The sequence below is a fragment of the Panulirus ornatus genome, chromosome 67, assembly GCF_036320965.1.
Source record: "Panulirus ornatus isolate Po-2019 chromosome 67, ASM3632096v1, whole genome shotgun sequence".
In the NCBI taxonomy this organism is placed as follows: domain Eukaryota; kingdom Metazoa; phylum Arthropoda; class Malacostraca; order Decapoda; family Palinuridae; genus Panulirus; species Panulirus ornatus.
Window position 1 is genome coordinate 19584376 of NC_092290.1, and position 25050 is coordinate 19609425.

At 38.7% G+C, this 25050-nt stretch overlaps 2 protein-coding genes across 2 annotated transcripts in view; one reads left to right on the plus strand and one right to left on the minus strand.

The window, feature by feature from the left end:
* Positions 1-25050, minus strand: part of LOC139747138 (nuclear transcription factor Y subunit alpha-like) — a 211476-nt gene that overhangs the window by 156461 nt on the left and 29965 nt on the right. The gene's annotated exons all lie outside the window — the stretch shown is intronic.
* On the plus strand, positions 1366-24979 carry cold (coiled). The gene is made up of 4 exons (XM_071659063.1): positions 1366-1668; positions 11983-12105; positions 15731-15909; positions 19061-24979. Exons 1-4 carry the CDS (start codon positions 1617-1619, stop codon positions 19142-19144), a joined length of 438 nt encoding a protein of 145 aa, XP_071515164.1. The 5' UTR covers positions 1366-1616; the 3' UTR covers positions 19145-24979.

Sequence of the window (25050 nt, forward strand, 5' to 3'; positions counted from 1 at the left end):
TGGCTGACTTGAATGACAATCTTCATGAAGCAATATCACGCAGAAACTGTGGTGTATATGACATTTGTGGCATGACCACGACTCCCCTGATTCCATGACTTGGACTCGCCTAAGGTGTGGCTGCTGCAGGATACCTTTATACACTCCCACAGCAAACAGCAGCGGACACAAGCTAACGACCATTTTTCTCGGCGTCTCTCTCGTAAAAGTAACAAATATAATGGTGCTAAATGACTTTTAGGAAAAAATGGTCTACTCTATCCAAACCGTACAATATTAAGAATCCAGACTTTTAAGTTGTAATAACAATCTCTTACATGAACGAATAAGGTATATATATATATATATATATATATATATATATATATATATATATATATATATATATATATATATTATAATCTGTAATAGGACGACTGAACACTAAGTTATTCCAGTTTCAAAGAACAACATTTATCTCAGAGGTTTAAAGGAAATGCTGTATTTCAATACTCTATAAAGGGGTATTGCCACATCTGCTCATACTCAGCCTCAGCTGTCATGTGTAATGCACAGAAACCACAGCTCCCTATCCACATCTAGGCCCCATATATCTTTCCATGGTTTACCCCAGACGTTTCATATGCCCTGGTTCAGTCCACTGACAGTACGTCGACCCCGGTATACCACGTCGTTCTATTTCACTATTCCTAGCACGTCTCTAATCCTCCTGTATGTTTAGAACCCGATCACTCAAAATCCTTTTCAGCCCATCCTTCCACCTCCAATTTGGTCTCCCACTCTCTTTGTTTAACAGACCCCGTGAGGCATAGGTTCAAATACTGGTTGCGGCAGTCAACCCAGCTGTTCCTCCATCCTCGGGATTGGTTGATAAACTGGGTACCTGACCCAGGGTTAGGTGTATATATTTATGCATTTGTACATTTAGCGCGTTAATGAGATGGCCTGCCTTTGGGTATTTAGCTGCCCCTGCCCGCCCTAGTTAAAGAAAAAAGATATTCTAAATTTCTTTTTACGAAGTGAGGATTTCAACGGTTAGAAGACAAAATCACTCGACATATTTGCATATATAGATAAACCGCAGTCGTTTCACAGTTGATACTTAATGTTATATTACAGGTACAGAAGAATACACTGATTACGGCTTTGTTTAATCATAAAATAACATAGAAAATATCAGGTAAACCTTGAAGTCCCATTTAATGCGTCATAATTTTCCGCAAGACATACTAGAATTATGTTATAAACGGAAACAATTTTCTACAACTTTGGAATAAATATTTCGACTTCCTTAGGGCAGTTTGCATATGTAATTGGCTTATGGTGAGTAATTTTTGAATTTTAGGGAATAAAATGGTTGGCCATGATGGTGGCTGGAAAGAGGTTGGCTGACAGGCGTCAACACCAGCCATTCATAACACTGCCTCATATAACGAACTGTAGCCGATTTATCTCCTCTATCTCAGCAGACTCTTTTATCCCACATATAGTGCTGAGAGTCTAGAGTAATTACCGTGGTGATTTGATGATTAGGGTGGGATAAATGTGATGATAACAGCCGAATGTAACGTGTGAAGGCCTTGAAGACAGAACATTCAACGGGCTCCATCATAACAATGGCCCAGCCCTTCATCACAAACTGGGTCCTCCTGGCTCTCTTTATTGCAGGTAGGACAGTTAACCTGTCTCAATAGGTGTGTTTTCTCGTCTAGAGTTAGATAATCATGCAATTAGTTGAGTGTAATCATAAGTTTACTGAAAACACTGCTGGATCCTACGTGTTCTTTTTTTCCCGAAGAGAATGTCTGATTTGACAAGCAGACACCAATGGCTATTTATTTCCTTGTGTGTAATTTTCGAGGGCAAATAACTTAGAATATTTAGTTGTAAGGACAAAGCTATTGTTACATTTACATACAGACGACAAACACATTAATGGTGGAAAGTACCAGTTTAGCCTCGTTACCATTACCCATGACTTTTTCTGTCTATTTATCTATTATTTTCTTTTAAGCGTTTATAACAATATTGTGATTTTGCCGTCAGTTATATAAATGGCATTGGTGGTCGCACAAGATCAATACTGCTAATTTTTAGGCTTGCAAATTTGTTTATGTTAAACTATATAACTGACATTCCCATCAGCTCATTATTTGATGGGCTGTAGTGGGGGGGGGGGGGGGGGAAGGCCAGTTCCTCTGGGTGGGGGTTAGCAGAAGTTATTTTGCTTTGACTGTTTGAACCTTACACTTTCCCTGCACTTCAGAATGTTATGTGCTAGAGCTCTCCAGTGGTCCCGCTGGATGAAATGAAAGTGTAATTTAATCATTTTGATGATCAGAAATGACACTTGCATGAATCTCATTATTTGCAAAAACTTTCCCTTAAAAGCGTCTTTTTCCACATTTTTAGCTTACGTTATTGAGTGATTTTGTCCCGTAGTTCTAGTTTAGTGTGTAGAGAATATAGTAACAGGTATGAAGCATGAATCTGAGCATTACGAGTGTTTCATTGAACAATTTTAAGTAAGGCAATAGTAGTAAGGATTATATATATCATGGGATAGGTGGGAGTAGTTAACAAAGAATCAGATAAAGCATTAGTAAAATATCAAGCAAACCTCTAAAAACCTCTTCTGACTCTACCTAGTAACCAAAATAATAGTAGATAACACCATGAAACTTTTGTACTCATGAATTGCATGGCAACCACTTTATTGTCATTGTACTAAGTTATGGATGCAGCCAGTTCATTTTGATTATAATACTGAAAATTAAGATAAATCTTGAATGCACAGAGGTTTGGATGATAACCTGCAGGTGTGATACCTTTGTATCATTACGTAACTCCACAGTTTCCTGATATGCTACTGTTGCCTTGTTTAATATCCAGTAAATTATAATGCCTAAATTCATGAGCCATGGCTGTTTTTTCTACTGTATTCTCTAAAGAGTACAATAGCTTTACAGAAGAAAATCACCAAGTAACCAAAGTGAACATGACTCCATGTGGAACTTAAGACTTTTTCCAACTTTTCTCTAGGGGAAGGTCATTGAAGCCAGTAAGGAAGTGTAAATAAAGAAAATTTAATAATAGCTCAGTAAAGTTTCACCCATCAATGTTGGCACTGACAGTATAACCACTGCCAAATGAATAAGTTAGTAGTAAGTTAATTGTATCATTTTTTTCCCTTTTACCGATAACTTCAATAGGGAATAGACACTGCTAGAATGAGAGTTTGAGGGGAGAATTATTTCATATTTTCCAAGAACTTTTCTTTTTGGTAATTTGGAAAAATTAAGTAAGTTGGCAGAATTAAAAGAGCCAAGTTGTAGGGAAATGCTGGAGGCTTTTAATATAATTTTACCCATTTTGGAAAAGATAAGAGGGGGGGGGGGTTGATGACAAACTTTTAATTTTGAAGAGGTAATGACATGGGCAGACAACAGTTCTTTGAGATATAGAGATAGAGCAACCAGAGGACTTTATATGAAATTAAGTAAGAGCCTTCTTCAAAATTATGGAAAGAAATACTTATATAGTATGAGAGTGGTGGATGAATGGAACAGAATGACAGAGGACATGATTAATGCAGACAGCAAATATAAATTTAAGAGGCTGTATGATAGCAGGGACTGTTCAAGAGGTGGGGCCCTACAAGTGTTAAAACTTCCTCCCTGTACAATACAAATGGGTTATTACCCGGTGTCGCTTCACTTTGAATTTTATGATGAGAAGCTTATGAGCTTTATCATTTAAAGAATGCTTTTCCTACCATGCACTGTGCAATGAGTCAGTTCATGTATTCTGTTGTAGCCCCTATCTCTCTCCATCTAGATAAAGCATGAAATGTTCAGTTCAAATTAGCCCAAACCAAGGTGGTAAAAATCTATGCTATCCCAAACTGGGCTGACCCAGGTTAGGTTTGGTTGGGTTGTATAGTGATACTGTTGCAAAAGTCATTATATTTAAGCCAACACTTTCGCAATCCTCAGAACTCATCCAATGAGGGTGTCTGTAAGATTCCAAGATGGATAGTGGGATAATACAGTTTACTATGCCGTATGTTAAAGAACTCTAACTAAAACCTCCAAAGAATTCATGTTGGATTTGTTTAGCTTAATTTGGATGGTAAGTATATTGTACTCATGTAAAGGTGGAAGAGATCCCATATTCTTGCCTTTCCTAAACCCAATGAAGAGCCTGCCATTGTTACAAGCTATACACCAATTGCACTGGCCAGTTGTCTTTCCAAAATAATGGTTAAAAACTATTGATAATAGATTGATTGGGTACCTTGAAGAAAATAATTATATATTATTCCATATTAGTTTAGAAAGTTTCGGTGTACCATAGATCCCTTGATGCACATGTAAATTGACAGAGAGAATTTGCTTATCATAATATGGTAATGGTGTTCTTTAATTTAAAGAAAGCTCACAGTGTTACTTGAAGATATAATAAAACAATTCCACAGAGTGGATCTTCAAGGCAGCCTATTATGGTTTATTCAACACTTTTAGAAAGAATTATAAGTGAGGGTTTTAGTATGAGTATACAACAGAATTCCCACAGGAAGAAGGTATGTATTGATGTATATTCATCCTATTTAATTGACAAATGATATTTTTTACTGTTTAATTAATTTGTTGACCTAAACAAAATACAATACAATATTTTTGTCAAAGTGTGTGTCTAACAGTAACTTGACAAGATAAACTTAAAATAATGTTGATAAAGGAACAAAGAATGCTATGCAGTTGTGCAGATGGTAGTTCAACTGAAACTTAAGAATGAAAAATATGAGAGAGGATTGAAGAACAGAGTGAGAGAGATTGAGAGGTAAACCACAAAATGGAGCCCAGTGTGATTGTATTCAAAGAAAGATCAGTGTCATGTGTAGTCATAATTATACTGGTACTGCTCTCATGTGGAACAGAATGCATTGGTTTTACTTTCATTTTAATTTCACGTACATACTAAGTGATAGGTATGCAAAAGAGGGACTTTTGGATGTGAATGTGCTGAGAGGGCCAGCTGGTGGAATGTCTGATCATTACTTTGTACATACTATGGACTAGGATGTAGATTTGTAGACGCTTTTGGAAAAGAGGAAACATTATGGATGAGAAGAAAGTTGTGAGAGGAAGTGAGCTTGGAAAGGAGACTTGTGTGAAGCAATATCAGAAAAGATTGGATTGGGTGCAGAATGGCAAAAGGTGATTAGTAAATGAAGCTAGGAGAGTGGATGAGGAACAAGAAGTATTTGGGAAGGCAGTGCTGCATGTACATTGTAAAAGAGATGCATGTGTTATGTTAGAGATGGTAGGTGGGCAAATAAGAAAGGGTAGTGAGTAGTGGAATGATGAAGTAAAATTGGAAAAAAAAATGAAAAAAAAGGGGGTATATAGGTAATACTTACACGGAAGAAGTGTAAAAGACTGGGAGATGCATAAGAAAAAGAAGCAAGAGATAAAGAGGAAGGTATAGGTGTTGAAAAATAGGGAGAATAAGATGTTTTAGAAGGTGGTCAATAGTGTGAAAAGCAAGAGAACAAATGGGTACATTATTGAAGGGGGCAAATGGGAAAGTGGAAACAGGTAGTGATGAAAAGAGGAGGAGATGGAGTGAGTAATTTGAAAGACAGGTGAAGGTATTTGATGATAGGTTTATAGCTGTAGGATGTTTGGGTCAGTGTGGTATGCAAAGTGAGAGAGTCAAGGAAAGTGGTTTGGTGAAGAAAGAAGAGGTGGAAGGCCATACATATTAGGATGAAATGTTGTAAGGCAGCTGGAGTGGATGCTGTTTCAGTTGAATTTTTTCAGACAGAGGAAGACTTTTGCTGATTGGTTAGTTAGGATTTTTGGTGTGTATGAGTCATGTTAAGGTTTCTGAGGATTGATGGAATGTATGTATAGTGCCACTGTATAAAGGCACAGGGATTAAAGGTGACTGTATAAACTAGAAGATTTTAGCAAGGTGTGAGTACAATTGGAGAGAGAGGAGAGTGAATAGTTCCAAGTGAAGGTTAGTCTGTGGCACAGTTGTGTGAAATCATCACGGCTGTTAAACTGATATGGATGGAGTGATGAGAAAGGTAAATGCAAGTCTTGTAGAGAGGGGTGAATATTCAATCTGTAGAGGATGAGGGGGGACCAGGGAAGTGAGTCAGTTGTTGTTTGCTGATGTCAGTACTGGTGGCAGATTCAAGTGAGAAATTGCAGAAGTTGGTGACTTCTGAAAGGAGGAAGTTGAGAGTAAATATGAATAAAAAGAAGGCCATTAGGTTAAGCAAGGTAGAGAGACAAGTTAGATGGGGTGTGAGTTTGAATGAAGAGAAACTGGAGGAAGTGAAGTGTTGTAGACGTCTGGGAGTGGACATGGTGGTAAATGGAAACAGAAATGAGTCAGGTTGGGTAAGGGAGCAAATGTCGTGGAAGCATTGAAGGATGTGTGGAAATGAGTGGTGGTTATTTGGGAGGGCAGAAATGGGTATGGTTAAAGGTATACTAGTTTGAACAGTGTTTTATGGATGCAAGACATGGGGTACAGATCAGGAATGTGAAAGAGGGTGGATGTGTTGGATATTAAATGTTTGAGGACAATATGTTATGTGAGGGAGTTTGATTGGGTAAGCAATAATGGTAAGAGAGAGAGGTGGTATAAAGAGTGTGGTTGAGAGAGATGAAGGTGTTCTGAAATAGTTTTGGACACATGGAGAGAAGTGAGGAAAGGTTGACAAAGAGGATATATATATATATATATATATATATATATATATATATATATATATATATATATCCCTGGGGATAGGGGAGAAAGAATACTTCTCACGTATTCCCTGCGTGTCGTAGAAGGCGGCTAAAAGGGAAGGGAGCGGGGGGCTGGAAATCCTCCCCTCTCATTTTTTAATTTTCCAAAAGAAGGAATAGAGAAGGGAGCCAAGTGAGGATATTCCCTCAAAGGCTCAGTCTTCTGTTCTTAACGCTACCTCACTAACGCGGGAAATGGCGAATAGTATGAAAATATATATATATATATATATATATATATATATATATATATATTTTTTTTTTTTTTTTTTTTTTTTTTTTTTTTTTTATACTTTGTCGCTGTCTCCCGCGTTTGCGAGGTAGCGCAAGGAAACAGACGAAAGAAATGGCCCAACCCCCCCCCCCCATACACATGTACATACACACGTCCACACACGCAAATATACATACCTACACAGCTTTCCATGGTTTACCCCAGACGCTTCACATGCCTTGATTCAATCCACTGACAGCACGTCAACCCCTGTATACCACATCGCTCCAATTCACTCTATTCCTTGCCCTCCTTTCACCCTCCTGCATGTTCAGGCCCCGATCACACAAAATCTTTTTCACTCCATCTTTCCACCTCCAATTTGGTCTCCCTCTTCTCCTCGTTCCCTCCACCTCCGACACATATATCCTCTTGGTCAATCTTTCCTCACTCATTCTCTCCATGTGCCCAAACCATTTCAAAACACCCTCTTCTGCTCTCTCAACCACGCTCTTTTTATTTCCACACATCTCTCTTACCCTTACGTTACTTACTCGATCAAACCACCTCACACCACACATTGTCCTCAAACATCTCATTTCCAGCACATCCATCCTCCTGCGCACAACTCTATCCATAGCCCACGCCTCGCAACCATACAACATTGTTGGAACCACCATTCCCTCAAACATACCCATTTTTGCTTTCCGAGATAATGTTCTCGACTTCCACACATTTTTCAAGGCTCCCAAAATTTTCGCCCCCTCCCCCACCCTATGATCCACTTCCGCTTCCATGGTTCCATCCGCTGCCAGATCCACTCCCAGATATCTAAAACACTTCACTTCCTCCAGTTTTTCTCCATTCAAACTCACCTCCCAATTGACTTGACCCTCAACCCTACTGTACCTAATAACCTTGCTCTTATTCACATTTACTCTTAACTTTCTTCTTCCACACACTTTACCAAACTCAGTCACCAGCTTCTGCAGTTTCTCACATGAATCAGCCACCAGCGCTGTATCATCAGCGAACAACAACTGACTCACTTCCCAAGCTCTCTCATCCCCAACAGACTTCATACTTGCCCCTCTTTCCAGGACTCTTGCATTTACCTCCCTAACAACCCCATCCATAAACAAATTAAACAACCATGGAGACATCACACACCCCTGCCGCAAACCTACATTCACTGAGAACCAATCACTTTCCTCTCTTCCTACACGTACACATGCCTTAGTAGAGTGTCCCACAGTGTGTCGAGACAGACATCCCCAGAACTTTTTTAAAGGGGAAGTAAATGTTTATAGTTGTGTTACTGGAGTGATAGTTTTCATACATGGTGCTTTGACAAGAAAATAGTGAAATTGGAAAAAATGTAGCTTAGACATTGAAGCTTATTGATACAGTGGTTAAATTGATGAGAACTACTATTGACGTTTGTGTAAATAAATTATACATTTCCCTTTTCCATAGCCAGAGGTTGAACCATTATGTGACATTCATTTTTTCATTTCATTTCAAGCTAGAAGTTTCAGTTTTATAAATTATTTGTTACATTTTTCATATGTATATATATGTATATGTGTGTGTGTGTGTGTATGTGTGTGTATGTATATATATATATGTATTTTTTTTTTTTTTTATACTAATCGCCATTTCCCGCATTAGCGAGGTAGCGTTAAGAACAGAGGATGAGGACTGGGCCTTTGAGGGAATATCCTCACCTGGCCCCTTTCTCTGTTTCTTCTTTTGGAAAAAAAAAAAATGAGGGGAGGATTTCCAGCCTCCCGCTCCCTTCCCTTTTAGTCGCCTTCTACGACACGCAGGGAATACGTGGGAAGTATTCTTTCTCCCCTATCCCCAGGGATAATATATATAAAGTGGTAAAGTGTGTGGAAGAAGAAAGTTAAGAGTAAATGTGAATAAGAGCAAGGTTATTAGGTACAGTAGGGTTGAGGGTCAAGTCAGTTGGGAGGTGAGTTTGAATGGAGAAAAACTGGAGGAAGTGAAGTGTTTTAGATATCTGGGAGTGGATCTGGCAGCGGATGGAACCATGGAAGCGGAAGTGGATCATAGGGTGGGGGAGGGGGCGAAAATTCTGGGGGCCTTGAAGAATGTGTGGAAGTCGAGAACATTATCTCGGAAAGCAAAAATGGGTATGTTTGAAGGAATAGTGGTTCCAACAATGTTGTATGGTTGCGAGGCGTGGGCTATGGATAGAGTTGTGCGCAGGAGGATGGATGTGCTGGAAATGAGATGTTTGAGGACAATGTGTGGTGTGAGGTGGTTTGATCGAGTGAGTAACGTAAGGGTAAGAGAGATGTGTGGAAATAAAAAGAGCGTGGTTGAGAGAGCAGAAGAGGGTGTTTTGAAGTGGTTTGGGCACATGGAGAGGATGAGTGAGGAAAGATTGACCAAGAGGATATATGTGTCGGAGGTGGAGGGAGCAAGGGAGAAGAGGGAGACCAAATTGGAGGTGGAAAGATGGAGTGAAAAAGATTTTGTGTGATCGGGGCCTGAACATGCAGGAGGGTGAAAGGAGGGCAAGGAATAGAGTGAATTGGAGCGATGTGGTATACCGGGGTTGACGTGCTGTCAGTGGATTGAATCAAGGCATGTGAAGCGTCTGGGGTAAACCATGGAAAGCTGTGTAGGTATGTATATTTGCGTGTGTGGACGTATGTATATACATGTGTATGGGGGGGGGTTGGGCCATTTCTTTCGTCTGTTTCCTTGCGCTGCCTCGCAAATGCGGGAGACAGCGACAAAGTATAAAAAAAAAAATATATATATATATATATATATATATATATATATATATTACACCTGGGGATAGGGGTGAAAGAATACTTACCACGCATTCCTTGCGTGTTGTAGAAGGGGACGGGAGCGGGGGCCAGAAATCCTCCCCTCGTATTTTTTTTTAACTTTCTAAAATGGGAAACAGAAGAAGGAGTCACGCGGGGAGTGCTCATCCTCCTCGAAGGCTCAGACTGGGGTGTCTAAATGTGTGTGGATGTAACCAAGATGTGAAAAAAGGAGAGATAGGTAGTATGTTTGAGGAAAGGAACCTGGATGTTTTGGCTCTGAGTGAAACAAAGCTCAAGGGTAAAGGGGAAGAATGGTTTGGGAATGTCTTGGGAGTAAAGTCAGGGGTTAGTGAGAGGACAAGAGCAAGGGAAGGAGTAGCAGTACTCCTGAAACAGGAGTTGTGGGAGTATGTGATAGAATGTAAGAAAGTAAATTCTCGATTCCATGGTTTACCCCAGACGCTTCACATGCCCTGATTCAATCCACTGACAGCACGTCAACCCCGGTATACCACATCGATCCAATTCACTCTATTCCTTGCCCGCCTTTCACCCTCCTGCATGTTCAGGCCCCAATCACTCAAAATCTTTTTCACTCCATCTTTCCACCTCCAATTTGGTCTCCCACTTCTCCTCGTTCCCTCCAACTCTGACACATATATCCTCTTGGTCAATCTTTCCTCACTCGTTCTCTCCATGTGCCCAAACCATTTCAAAACACCCTCTTCTGCTCTCTCAACCATGCTCTTTTTATTTCCACACATCTCTCTTACCTTACATTACTTACTCTATCAAACCACCTCACACCACACATTGTCCTCAAACATCTCATTTCCAGCACATCCACCCTCCTCCGCACAACTCTATCCATAGCCCACGCCTCGCAACCATACAACATTGTTGGAACCACTATTCCTTCAAACATACCCATTTTTGCTTTCCGAGATAATGTTCTCGACTTCCAAACATTCTTCAAGGCTCCCAGGATTTTCACCCCCTCCCCCACCCTATGATTCACTTCCACTTCCATGGTTCCATCCGCTGCCAGATCCACTCCCAGATATCTAAAACACTTTACTTCCTCCAGTTTTTTTCCATTCAAACTTACCTCCCAACTGACTTGACCCTTAACCCTACTGTACCTAATAACCTTGCTCTTATTCACATTTACTCTTAACTTTCTTCTTTCACACACTTTACCAAACTCAGTCACCAGCTTCTGCAGTTTCTCACATGAATCAGCCACCAGCGCTGTATCGTCAGCGAACAACAACTGACTCACTTCCCAAGCTCTCTCATCCAGAACAGACTTCATACTTGCCCCTCTTTCCAAAACTCTTGCATTCACCTCCCTAACAACCCCATCCATAAACTAATTAAACAACCATGGAGACATCACACACCCCTGCCGCAAAACTACATTCACTGAGAACCAGTCACTTTCCTCTCTTCCTACACGTACACATGCCTTACATCCTCGATAAAAACTTTTCACTGCTTCTAACAACTTGCCTCCCACACCATATGTTCTTAATATTCTTAATATATGAGAAGTGGAGGCAACAAGTAGGAGGGAGAGAACGATATTGTATGTGGAAAGATGGAGTGATAAAGATTCTGAGTGATTGGGGCCTGAACATGCGAGAGGGTGAAAGACATGCATGGGATAAAGTGAATTGGAATGATGTGGTATACAGGGCATGTGAAGCGACTGGGGGAAACCAGGAAAAGTCTTTGTGGCCTGGTTGTGATTAGGTAGTTGTGGTATCGAGTGAATTACTCATGGCAGCTAGAGAATGGATGTGAGCAAATGTGGCCTTTGTATGTTCCTGGCTCTACCTTGCAAGTGCAAGAAACGGCAATCGTGTGAAAAAAAATATTTCTTTAAACTCGGTTCCTAACTTAATATTTAGGCAGGCATACATATTTCTCTAAAATGAATGTTGGGTTATGATGTTTAGTTTTTGATATTTAGTATATACTGTTTGAGTATCAGAGATGCTGATATAAGAACATACTGCACTTCAGTGAACATGATAAAAGGCGTCATGAAATTGATAAGTATGAATCTTAGTTCTTAACCACTCGAATAGTGTTATGTCACAAAAAGTCATAATCATGAAACTTCTTATCTGCTTTGCAGGAGTTGTTGGCAACAGGTGTTATGTTTGTAAGGACCAGGATGAGAATACTGGAAAATGTGCAACCACTGTGGAGTCATGCGACACTGGCGAGGAATACTGCCTCTCAGAAATTAAGTGGGGAAGTGAGTATCATTTACTGGTGAATATATTCTCCATAGTCGAAAATGGGAAAAAATCATGTTAGATATAAACATATAAGGAATACAGGAATTATATTTATTTAAGTGTTTCAGGAGCAAATCTCTCTAATATAATGCAAAGTGCATTGTTTTGAAAAGAATGTTAAAGAAGGTGTAAGGGACATATGCCATTTACCTTTCCCTCCCTACCTAGGAACACCATCCCTAGGGGTCTCTGCAGCAATCAGGAGTACCATACATAGGTCAAGGATTGTGTGGTGATGTATTTTTGTATGCGAGTGCAGGACAGTTTAAGAGTAAAATGTTTTGTATTCTCAGTATGGAGTTGCATATTGGGCATGAGGGATCTTGTGATCCGTTGAACCTGTGCTTGTAATGTTGCAGAGATGGATGGTGTACAGAGAAGAGACAAGGAAGTATAACTCGATTATGTCTCAGGAGTGTAGTTTGAGATTGATGTATGTCTGGTGGGGTGATTTATAAGACCAGGATAGGAGGGGATCATCAAGGTGTTGGAGAATAATTAAAATTCTAATGTGATATGCTGACTATGTGAAAACATTCAGTAAATTCAATAAATATTGGTGATGTGGCAGTTGAGTTTATAACTAGGAGGCGTTTGTGCTAAAAAAGAAAAAAAACTGATAATTGGGAATCCTTGGGTTTATCTCAGGCTATATGGGAGAAAGAATACTTCCCACGTATTCCTGGTGTCACAGAAGGCGATTACAAGGGATGCGATTGGGGGGCTGAAAATTCTCCCCTTACAAGGGATGCGAGTGGGGGGCTGAAAGTTATCCCCTCCAGATTTTACTTTTCCAAAAGAAGGAATAGAAAAGTGAAGTGAAGATTTTCCCTCTGAGGCACAGTCCTCTGTTCTTTATGCTACCTTCGCAAACATGGGAATGGCAAATATGTATTAAAAAAAATTAGATTTAAGAAAGAAACATAAGTATACTTATGGAAATATACTTGGGCAAGTGGAGTAGGGATCCTTGGGAATATTTAGGTTATGAGACAAATGGTGTGAATACAAAGGAGAGACTTTTGGATGTAAATGTGCTGAGAGGTGCAGCTAGTGGGATGGCTGATTCACTTAATGATGTAGGCAAGGGTTTAAGTTTGTAGTGGCTTTAGGAAAAGAGGAAATGACATGAATAGTAGGAGATTGGTGAAAGTGAGTGAGCTTGCAAAAGAGGTTTGTGTGTGAGGGTACCTGAGGAAATTGGTTGAAGAATGGCTAAATGGTGAGTAAACAAAAGCAGGGGATTGGAGGAATGGAAAGTACTGAGTAGGGATTCAAAGACTTTGTAAATGGTAGATTTCACAGCAATAGGACAATAGTAGTTAAAGGGCTCAGAATGGTCACTCTTCTCAGGAATCTAAGGAGAATGGACAGTTTTGTTTTTTAAACAGAAACGGGATAAACAAGCAAGCATAGGTGCAAGTTCAGAGACACACTCTTTCAGTACACGGATGGATGCCATCTGGACCATAAGCCTTGCTTGTGTCTAGAGAGAGAGAGAAGCAGTTTTTGGACTGTCTGGAAAGAGATTATGGGAAGAGGGATAGGATTAGTAAGAGGAGCATCAGGGGGTGAAGGAATGTTAAGTCATCTAAGGTGGAGTTAGAGGAGAAACGAGAACCAAAGAGAATTGCTTTGTCTATCGGAGAGACATTTATGGTACCATCAGAAAGGAAACGTGAAGGATAGGTAGAGCAACAGAAGTTGTTAGAGATGCCCTTAACTGAAGATGAGAAAGACCTATCAGTGGATGACAAGGAGAGGTTTTCATACTTCCTTTGAATAAAGGAACACTTTGCCTCAGATAATGTGCTTGCATTGATTAAGGGCAGTGATAAAAGCTGACTGGGAACCAAGGAAGGAAAGCTTTTCCTAGCCCGATATGTCTGATTCTTCATGCAAGTGACCTCAGAATAGGAACAGTTGAACCATGGATTGGATGAAGAGGTCGTATTGGAGGAAGAGGGAATAAATGCTTCCATTCCTGCAAGAATAACCTCTGCTGTATGTTTAGCAGTGATAGAAGCAACACCACATATGAGACTAATCTAACTAAGGAAATTCGGAAAAGAAATTACTTTAGTTATTCCAGTTAGCTTTGTTGAGTGCCAGTATTTATGTTTAGAAGGGGCAGCTGGAGGGGGAGGTCCCATTAGAATAGATACATTTATGAGTGATCAGATGAACCAATTAGGGACAAGATTGTTTACTTACAGTGGGGTGGACTATAGGTGAAAAACAAATCCAAAATATCAGGAGAGTGGTCACAGCAGTCAAGAATATGGGTAGGGTGTGAGATAATTTGATTTAAATAATTGAAAATGGAGAACATGAGGGCTTCAATTCCCCACCATCCATATGGGGGAAATTCAACCATTCCCTATGGAGAACATTGAAATCCCCGAGGTAGAGAGGATGTTATAGTCTCATGGGAGAAGTTTAGATAGTCGAAGAAAGATAGGAAATTTGTAGAATTAAGAGAGCAATAGGCAAAACAGAGGAAAAGAGTGGCAGTAGGGAAACAGACCTTGAGCCACATAGCATCAAAGTTTAGGGACTCAAGGTCCATGAGGCATGCAACAAGTGTGATGTTGGAAGCACAACCACCACCTTTGAACCAGAATTGTGAGTGGAAGTTTTTGTTAGATATGAAAAAGGGACCAATGAGAACATCATTAGACTACAGTGTATCAGAGAGAGAGACGATATTAGGAGAGGTACTAGACAGATGGTGTTCAGCTGAGGATAGGTTACCAGAGAGACCACGAATGTTGGTATAGTGAAGAGAAAAAGAGGAAGGTCTAACAGAGAGGGAAAGGTCGTGGGAAGAGTGGCACTACTACTGCCACAGCCCTCCCTCTCATTGGCAGTAGAGTCAGGCAGAAACCTAGAGATTCTTAGCACTCCATAATGCTGGGGACTAAAGACCATAGATTTGCAGAACTCTGTCATGATAATATCTAAAAATGTTTGAGTGGACAGAAGTTAGCATGAGTACTTTTATGACACAGAAAAAAATAATTATAATAAGCCCAGTAATCCCGTTTTGATGAGAAAAAACTAAGACTAGCAGTCCTGACATGGAGAGTGTAAGATGATTCCAGGCACCACCTTAACACATGCAAAGTCACCTACCACTCCTTCACATTTTTCTTCTTTCTTACTCCTTCTACCTTTTTTTTCCCTTATAACTTATTAAAAATTGCAATATGGAAATATAAATTTTTTTGTGTTTCAACCCAAATTCAGTCCCAATCCACTTACTCATTCCCTCACATACCTTATCTGTTTTAAACAGCTTCGTGACTGAAAATTGAGCCAGTTATTATCAGCTTTATTACATGCTCTTTATAAACTGTTTTCCCAGTATTTTCCAGTTCAGTGAAATGATCCATATTTGTATCTCATATTGATCCATGTTCATCTCTCTCCTTCACTACTGATAATACTTTTAATTATGATTGTCAGTCTCTGCCATGTCATGTACTTTTCCTTCTTTGAATAATGAATTAAATGCTAGTAGTTCATTCATGAGACATGTTAGTAGCATTAAAACTTAACCATATTATGTAATACCCACAGGCACACCGTACTGGGAAATTGGTGCTCCTATGCAGCATTTCATTAGTAAGCGTTGTGCCACAAAAAAAGATTGCGTTCATACCATCACAAAGTACATGCCCAACTGTTTACGTATTTGGTGGAAAGACTGGACATGTGCAGAGTGCTGTAAAGGAGATCGCTGCAACTATTACATCACAGTATGTATTGAATTAAGATTTTAGAGTATGTTATTTTATATAAAGTATGTACTGTACATTGCTTTAGGTTAGGTTTGGATGTACTCATATGTGGTGTTTACCTGTACCAATCTGTGTACTACTAATGTTTTGAGAAATGGAGAGAGAGAAAGCAATTGAGGGAGGGAAGGAAACTCATTATACAGCATTAAGAAAATGTGGGAGATGGGGCAAGGAAAGGAAGGTAATGGAGGGAGAAGGGAAGGAACAAAATAAGGAAATAGGGAAGAAAAAGTGAGATTTGGAGGAAGAGATTAAAGGAGAGAGGGAAAGAAAATGAGAGATATGGAGGAAGGGATTAAATAAGGAGGCAGGGATAGAAAATGAGGGATATGGAGAGAGATTAAATGAGACTGGGATAGAAAAATGAGAGATATGGAGGAGGTGATGAAATAAGATGGCAGGGTACAAAAATTAGTGCTATTGAAGTATTAATGAAATAAGGAGGCAGGAAAGGAAAATGAGATATGGGAGAAATTAAATAAGAAGGCAGGTAAGGAAAATGACAAATATGGAGGGATTAAATAAGGAGGCAAGGCAGGAAAAATGCAAGATACAGAGGAAGGAATTAAATTAGAAGGCAGGGAAGGAAAATTAGAGATACCAAGGAAGGAATTAAATGAGTAAGGGAAGGGAAAAGAGATATATTTAGTAGTGAATTAAATAAGGCGGCAAGGATGGAAAAGGAGAGATAGGATGAGAGAGCTTGGAAAGTGAGTCAGTTGTTGTTTACTGATGATGCAGTGCTGGTGGCTGATTCGGGTGAGAAACTACAGAAGTTGGTGATTTAGTTTGGTAAAGTGTGTGAAAGAAGTTGATAAAGTAAATGTGAATAAGAACAAGGTTATTAGGTTCAGTAGGATAGAGGGACAAATTGATTGGGAGGTAAGTGTGAAAGAAGAAAGTTGAGAGTAAATGTGAAGAAGAACAAGGTTATTAGGTTCAGTAGGGTTGAGGGACAAGTTGACTAGGAAGTAAGTTTGAATGGAGAAAAACTGGAGGAAGTGAAGTGTTTTAGACATCTGGGAGTTGACTTTGCAGTGGATGTAACCAAGGAAGCAGAAGGGAATCACAGGGCGGGGAGGAGGCAAAGGTTCTGGGAGTGTTGAAGAATGTGTTTAAAGCAAGAACGTCATCTTGAAGAGCAAAAATAGGTATGTTGGAAGGAATAGTGGTTCCAACAATGTTATATGGTTGCGAGGCGTGGGTTATAGATAGGGTTGTGGGAAGGAAGGTGGATTTGTTTGAAATGAAATGTTTGAAGACAATATGTGGTGTGAGGTGGTTTGGTTGAGTAAGTAATGAAAGGGTAAGAGAGGTATGTGGTAATAAAAAAGAGTGTGGTTGAGAAAGCAGAAGAGGGTGTGTTGAAATTGTTTGGACTCATTGAGAGAATGAGTGAGGAAAGCTTGACAGAGAGGATATAAGTGTCAGAGGTGGAGGGAAGAAGGAGAAGCAGGAGACCAGATTGGAGGTGGAAGGATGGAGTGAAAAAGATTTTATCGGGGCTTGAACATACAGGAGGGTGAAAGGCGTGCAAGGAATAGAGTGCATTGGAACGATGTGGTATACTGGGGTCAACGTGCTGTCAGTGGATTGAACTAGGGCATGTGAAGCATTTTGGGTAAACCATGGAAAGGTCTTTGGGACCTGGATGTGGAAAGGGAGCTGTGGTTTCGGTGCATTATTACATGACAGCTAGAGACTGAGTGTGAACGAATGGGGCCTTTGTTGTCTTTTCCTAGCACTACCTCACACACGAGGGGGGAGGGGGTTGTTATTTCATGTGTGGCGAGGTGGTGATAGGAATGAATAAAGGCAGACAGTATGAATTATGTATTATGTACATGTGTATGTATGTATATGTCTGTGTGTGCATATATATACGTTGAGATGTATAGGTATGTATATTTGTGTGTGTGGACGTGTATGTATATACATGTGTATGTGGGTGGGTTGGGCCATTCTTTCGTCTGTTTCCTTGCGCTACCTCGCTAACTGCGGGAGACAGCGACAAAGCAAAATAAATAAATAAAAATGAATAAGGAAAAAATAGAGAAAATGCTTACCTTATGGCTACATACAAAGAGATTATACTTGAGGCAGGGCTGTCCTCATCACAAGAATTACTATAGTTGATTGAAGTACTTTTTTGATGTTTTCTTTAAATACCTGGCTTGGTGTTGCACACTGTTGAGCACCTTGACTCCCATCTATTGAAATTGTCACTACTCATATTAACCACTTGCCATGTTTCCATTTGAAATCTGAAGATTTCATTTCTGACTCTTTAATAAATTTAAGAACTCCGTGGTAAGAGCCCTTAATAGCTTCTCCATGTATCTCAGAGGCCTGTAAATTTTGAAAAAATTTACAGGTATTGCTAATATAATTTTTTGTTAGCTTTACTTTATGATTAACTCGTTATTGATTAGAGGATGTATATGTGTGTATTTATCTATTTTTTCAAGGATATATAAGTAATTAAAGTTCATTTAATCATTCATGGTAGGTCATTGGTTCCATATCTTCTATTTTACTAGTGAAGTGTTTTTGTATTTTCTCAAGTGTTTTCATTTTATCTTCTTTGGTCAGTGACCTTACAATACAGCATTTTTCAATTTTGCTTATTTTAAAAATGTTTATCAGCTTTTTATCTCATAGTGAGAGTTCTACTTTCATAATTTGTGCTTTGGTTTACCAGTTATGTTATTCATGTGCTCATTGGATTCAAGTATCTCATTTATGATGACATGTAGGTCTTTGATGTCTGCCCCACTTTCCTTTATCGTCCTGATTGGGCCTTCTGTGATGTCATTTCAACTTTTCTCCATTAAATTCAGTTCAGGTCTTTTAGCATTTTATGGTTATAATCTGATCCTGGCTATTACTGTGGTTTCATCTGCAAAATATACCACGCTTTCTTTGACATCGGTGGTAGCATCCACGATCATTATTATGAAAAGATTTGAGGTAGTAATGCTTGTTATGGAGGATATGAGTGTGCTTTTACATTGCTGCATGCTTGTGCATCAGTATTTCTTTCCTTTTTTATTTGTATATGATTTTTACAAAATGACAATAAATTTTGAACTTATGTTTACATTTACAGTTGGGTTCGTCTGAATTGAGCTCCAACACCCTACTAACTTTACTGGCTGCCATACTGACAGTTGTTCTCCCTCGCATCACGTGAACCACTTCAGCATTCATCTGACTGATCCAGTTTCTCTAATTGATAAGATATCCAGGGCTATACCAAGGCAGGTCTACACACATAATGGTGATATTTGATAAACACACCTTTAGAGTTGTCAAAACTACAATTATACAGAAATACTAGGAGTGGAAGGGCCATAAATATTTTGTGTTTTTATGGCTGAATAGAATGAGTAAACTATGCTTGTGCACCAAGAATGTTCACCCTTTTAAGTTTTCAGATTTGTTTATATTGTGATCAGATACCACATAGTACCATGGAAGTATTCAGGTAGGTAGGGATAGAGACAAATATTAGAATTGAAAACTACTGTAAATTTACAAACATCAAGTAATTGAATCTATTTATGAGAACTTTATCATCAGTAAAGAGTTCTGTCCAAAATTGCAATGCATGCCACACTAAAAGTGGACATTTTGTATGTGCATGTTCATCATGTCTTGATAGCACTATTACTAGTGGAGAGGTCTTGAAGTCTTGTTTTTGCTCTTGTCAAACTTCAGTTTGAACTGAAATGGAGCAAGGTAGATATTTTAACATGAAACATATAAATATGTTTGATCTGTAATTCATTACTGAATAAGCACAAAGTGGGTGTGGTATGAATGGAGACAAGTAAGTCAAGAGAGAAGGGATTGCTAATTAGAATGTTGAAATGTGGTTTCAGAAAGAAATCAGAAAGCTAAAAGAGTAAAAGATGTAATAAGTACTTTGTGGTCAGGCCACAGTTTTTATTTTACTAGTATTATGTAGGATTATTTTGACATGTGATAGTGGAATAAGAACACATTTGAGAATTTCTTTCAAATTCTCACATTAAAAGTGAAATAGGAACTCTACTCTTCTGTACATGTACTGAAGTATTTGTTAAACACTTGTATACTTAGGCTATACTATGTGTTTGTCTTATATGATACATAGCTCACTACTAGAAAGTAACAGACTTTTATACTGTTAACAATGCTCATAAGAATTCATTTGTCATTTCACTGTGGTGATGTATATGTATGCTGCTTACCCTGAGAATAAGATGTCACTGCCTTTTTCCAGCACTGAATCTTAGTGCTGCAGAATTGATTTCCACAAAATACTTACATCTGTATGCAGTTGATCCGTCCCATGTAAGTGGCAAAGGAGTCATTAGGGAAAAACATTGTTTTCCTTGCAGATCTTATTGACCAGGTCATGTATTCATTTGCATGTGATATTATTCTCCCACTCCTGCCACCTACCTTTGGTTGTGCCTTGTATTGTATTTCATATTACTTAGCAGAACATTCCCTAAATAGGCTTGTGGGTGCTTATATTTAGATTTTCTTAGTGACCAACATGGCATAGGCAAAACATGCCCCAATCAAACACCATCTTGGTTGAAAGAAAAAGAATGTAACAGATAAGTAGGGCTTCACTGATTTTTTCTGACCTAACTCTCAAAGGTAGAAAGATTGTAGGAAGATTGAGAGAAGCAAGAAAGGGAGAATTCCAGTGTAGATCTTCACGTAAAGGAGGAGGTATCATAACTGTCAGTGTTTAAGCGACCAGTTTCCACACAATCTGTGGGAAGCAACAACTAAACATATTCTCCGAGTCCTTGCATTGAGGGGTGGGGATATATGCAGACAGCTCATGGGAACAGAGGCCAAAATTAACACAGCAAAGAAAGAGAGAACATAATATTACAGGATGTTTGAAGAATGGTGAAGCCTGGAGAATTAATGAGACAGAAGGCTTTTGATTTCACACTGGTTAATAGAGAAGTGGAGGAAGTACCACCTCAGGAATATGGAGCAGTACTCCATACTAGGGAGAATAAAACCCTTGTAGTTTGAAAATACCTACACAAAAGAAAACTGTGGCATGTATACAGTGCCCCTAGCTTTTGAGAAGCAGACATTGTGGTGTTGATTATGCAAGGTGTATATGATAGGATGGAGGATAAAGATATGCTCATGATTATGTTATTACATGGTTGAATTATGAAGTTTTGAAACTGAACTGAAGAAAATTAATGCCTTTTAGATGGATATGCAGGAGGATACAGTGTTTTAGCACAATTAAATGTTACTCTCAATGAAGTTATTCCTTTCCCATTCTGAGATACTGCAAAGGTCCGATTTTTAAAATTATATAACCCCACATTCCCTTTTATGGGGCTCCTGCAGTTCCATGATTGCACAACAATCACTAAAAGGGAAACAATTGACTCCTTTAAAGAGAGAAGGTATTCAAATAGACTACTTTTTGTTCACTGACCATGATACAACCTTGCCAAATGTTACCTTTCAGTAGTAGTGTAACCTTAAGCAGGCAAAGGAAATATGTTTAGTATGGGAAACAGATATCCCAGAGGAACAACTGGAGAGGACTTAACATATTAATGAACAAAGAGAAGCAGAAGAACCAGGAGAGTTTAGAAAGCATATACTTGTCAAACCATGTCAAATGTTGTGGAGATATCAATGGTTATAACAAAAGTTTCACTAAAATCCCCCCGATAGGAGAACCAGAGATGAATGGGAGAAGAAAACCATTTCATGGCCAACAGTCTAGTGGGGTTTAACAGTAAGTTTTGGTAAAATGTATTATTCTCAGTCTAAGGCACAGTAAACCCCCATTGTACCAGACAAATGATAACGCTGTACATTAATTATTAATAATTCAAAAAATGAAAAGTAAAAAAAACCTCAAACACCATGCACATCTCATATCACTTGTATTTGGTAGTGTGGGGTAGACTCGGTTTCAGTCTCAGAGTGCCTCAAGCTCTCGTGGTCAGGTTGTATACTTCAGAATTGTGACTATTAAATAATTTTGCAGTCCTTACAATTCAAAGTGGCATCAAGTGATTCTGAGAGGTGCAAAAAAATGGGTAGTGTCTCCGTTTTATTATAAAGAAGTATCCTTTCACTGGAAATGGGTGGCCTCTCTCTCAGTCTGACTCCTGCCTCTAACTGCCCAGCAAGCATTCCCATGCCGCCAGGTGCCTGCTGCCCAACTATCATACCACTCATTAAACCTTACAGTGACAGAGGACTTAAAGGAAAGCGCATGAACTTAAATGTGGCGCAGAAATGAGGTTACATTTGATTTACCGCTTTCAGCATTAACAGATACCCTTTCCCCGATTAGTCTGTTAAATCAAGGTTTTACTGTAGAAAGATATGTAGATTATGTTTCTTTTATACATATTTTTTCAGTAATATGGTTTAACATAAAGAATGAAAAGGATGAAATATATGATATGCAAGTGACAAAATGAATTTGGGGACCACGTAATAAGCAGATAAAATCACATAATTTTTCTGGAAAGAAAACCAGCGATAAATCAGACAGACAGACAGATATGTGCGCATTACATGTCTCGAGTGCCATGCCGCAAAATGAAAGCAATTAAGAAGCATGCATACTTAATTACTTGCAAAGTATTACTTATCTGTTACAGCAGGCCTATAATACATAAATGAAGATGGTGCAGGATTTTGCTACAGTATATTAGACCCTGAGAGAGTTAAGTCTAATTAGGCAAATAAAAGTTGACAAGATATGATCCTTACAAATGCCATCATGCAGTTCATTATCAGATATACCATATATGGATTGGTCCCCATTGTCTTCATGACTACACTTAATAATGCCAAACCTAGTTCATCATCAATATGATCACTTTCTGCAATCATCAGCAGAACTTCAGCACCACTTTTTATTACCATAATCCAAGTGCATCCACTTGACCAACTTGTCTGCAAAACCTCAGCACCACTTTTTAAAACAAATAAATTGCATTTGCTGGACCAACTAATGCGATTTAACAGATGTGTAACTCGTACTTCCATATGATTCTTGCCAGTGTGGATATTTTAATTACCTGAATTACTGTCAATTCTAGAAAGATGTATTATCAGTGAAAAAGTTTAATTTAACTCCATGTTATGAGTGATTTAGAAAGTGACTTTTATCATACATTAATGAATGAACAAGCTGGATGTTTGCAGATTAGTATTTTATTTATATTCTATTGTACCTAATCGCCGTCTCCTGTGTTAGCTAGGTAGTGTAAAGAAACAGACGAAAGAATGGCCCAAAGCAGATTAGTATTACTACATAAAACCCTACCATTCTCATGTTACCTCTCTTTTCCAAGTTGTCCAATCTCACTTATCCTATCAATTCCCTTTGATACCAAATATCATATGACACACCTTGATACAACACACTGCCGTCCATTGAACCTTTGAACACGAGGCCTTCTCTTCTGGTGAGTAACAGTAAAGGAACTTGATTGCATTATATTATTAGCATTAAGTTAATGTTAGAGTATTTTTCTATAGATAGATATTTCTTGGGTAATTAGTATTGTTTCATATCTTTAGTGGGTAGTTGATATGTGTATTAACAAAGCTCACACATTTAGATCGATTTTCTATGAACTTGTACATAATCCTGCATTTTTGAGACATCAAGTGATCAGGAGATAATGTTTTCTAAAAGCCCTCAGGAACAGTTTACATTAGATTAACCCAATTCTGGTGTGCAGTGCCAAGATTGTGTAAAACATGTTTATCCTGTGTAAAACATGTTTATCCTGCATGATAAACTTTTGCCAGTGGTCACACTTCACATCCACAGTGTTAACCAAACAACCAGCCTCATCCTGTTCTAAGTATGTTAATATTTATGATTTTATAATGTAGTTGCCACATTTCCAACATGTTAAATACTAAAAAATAAAATAGTAAACAACCAAAAGCCACTAAAACCCAAATAACTAAAATGGTCATGTATAATGACATTATATCAGTAATATAATAATTTTTCAAAATTCAAAGATCATTGTATTTTCACTGATTGACTGGAAACTCATCAATAATGAAGTGTTAGGCTGGAGGTAATTCGGTTTAGTGAATATGGGGCTGTGTGTGTGTGTGTATGTGATGGTAAAATGCTCACACTGTTGCCATGAGGTGACAGGAAATGGAGTGTTGTGGCTCATGGTGTTTAATCTTGTGTAGTGTTAAGTAGTACTTGGTTTTCAGGGGGGTTTTATGTTAAGATTATTTCAAATTCTGCTGAGGAATGAAAAGTGCCCATTTTTATGATAACATTTTTGTGTTGTCATCTGCTTCACATTATCATTTGTTAGCTTATAACAGCTTGAAGAGGGGCCACTAAATGTTTATTTTACATTGTTAAACTCTGGAACCTCATATTTTTTGTAACATCTGTCTTGCCAGTTTTATAAAAGAAGTTTTCTGTCTCCTCAGAAACTTTTTCCTTTGGATTTTTTGCCTTAATATTTTTCATTTAAGGCCATGCCATGACAAAGAATTCTGTTTCCAACTGCAGCTTCTTCCCCACACACACACACACACGGTAGTGAGGTAGCACTAGGAAACAGATGAAGAAAGGCACATCAACTCACATACCTCTCTTAAGCGTCTGGGGTAAACCATGGAAAGGTCTGTGGGGCCTGGATGTGGTTAGAGAGCTGTGGTTTCGGTGCATTACACATGACAGCTAGAGACTGACTGTGAACGAATGTGGCCTTTTTTGTCAGTTTTCCTGGTGCTACCTCACTGAGAAGGGGTGGTAGCAATGCTGTTTTCTGTGAGGTGGGGTAGCGACTAGAATGGATGAAGGGAAGCAAGTATATGTACATGTGTATGTATGTATATGTTGAAATGTATATGTATGTGTATGTGTATGTGGGCGTTTAGTGTATACATACATATATATGAGTGGATGGGCCATTCTTCGCCTGTTTCCTGGCGTTACCTTGCTAACATGGGAAACAGCGATTATGTATAATAAAAATATTTATTTATTTATTTTGCTTTGTCGCTGTCTCCTGCGTTTGCGAGGTAGCGCAGGGAAACAGACGAAAG

What these genes read in the sequence shown, in the direction of transcription:
- cold (XM_071659063.1), top strand. Translation starts at nt 1,617, where the DNA reads ATGGCCCAGCCCTTCATCACAAACTGGGTCCTCCTGGCTCTCTTTATT. An exon ending in CTCAGAAATTAAGTGGGGAA is followed by an intron (nt 12,106 to 15,730) that starts GTGAGTATCATT and finishes TAATACCCACAG; the next exon opens with GCACACCGTACTGGGAAATT. An exon ending in GCTGCAACTATTACATCACA is followed by an intron (nt 15,910 to 19,060) that starts GTATGTATTGAA and finishes TTACATTTACAG; the next exon opens with TTGGGTTCGTCTGAATTGAG.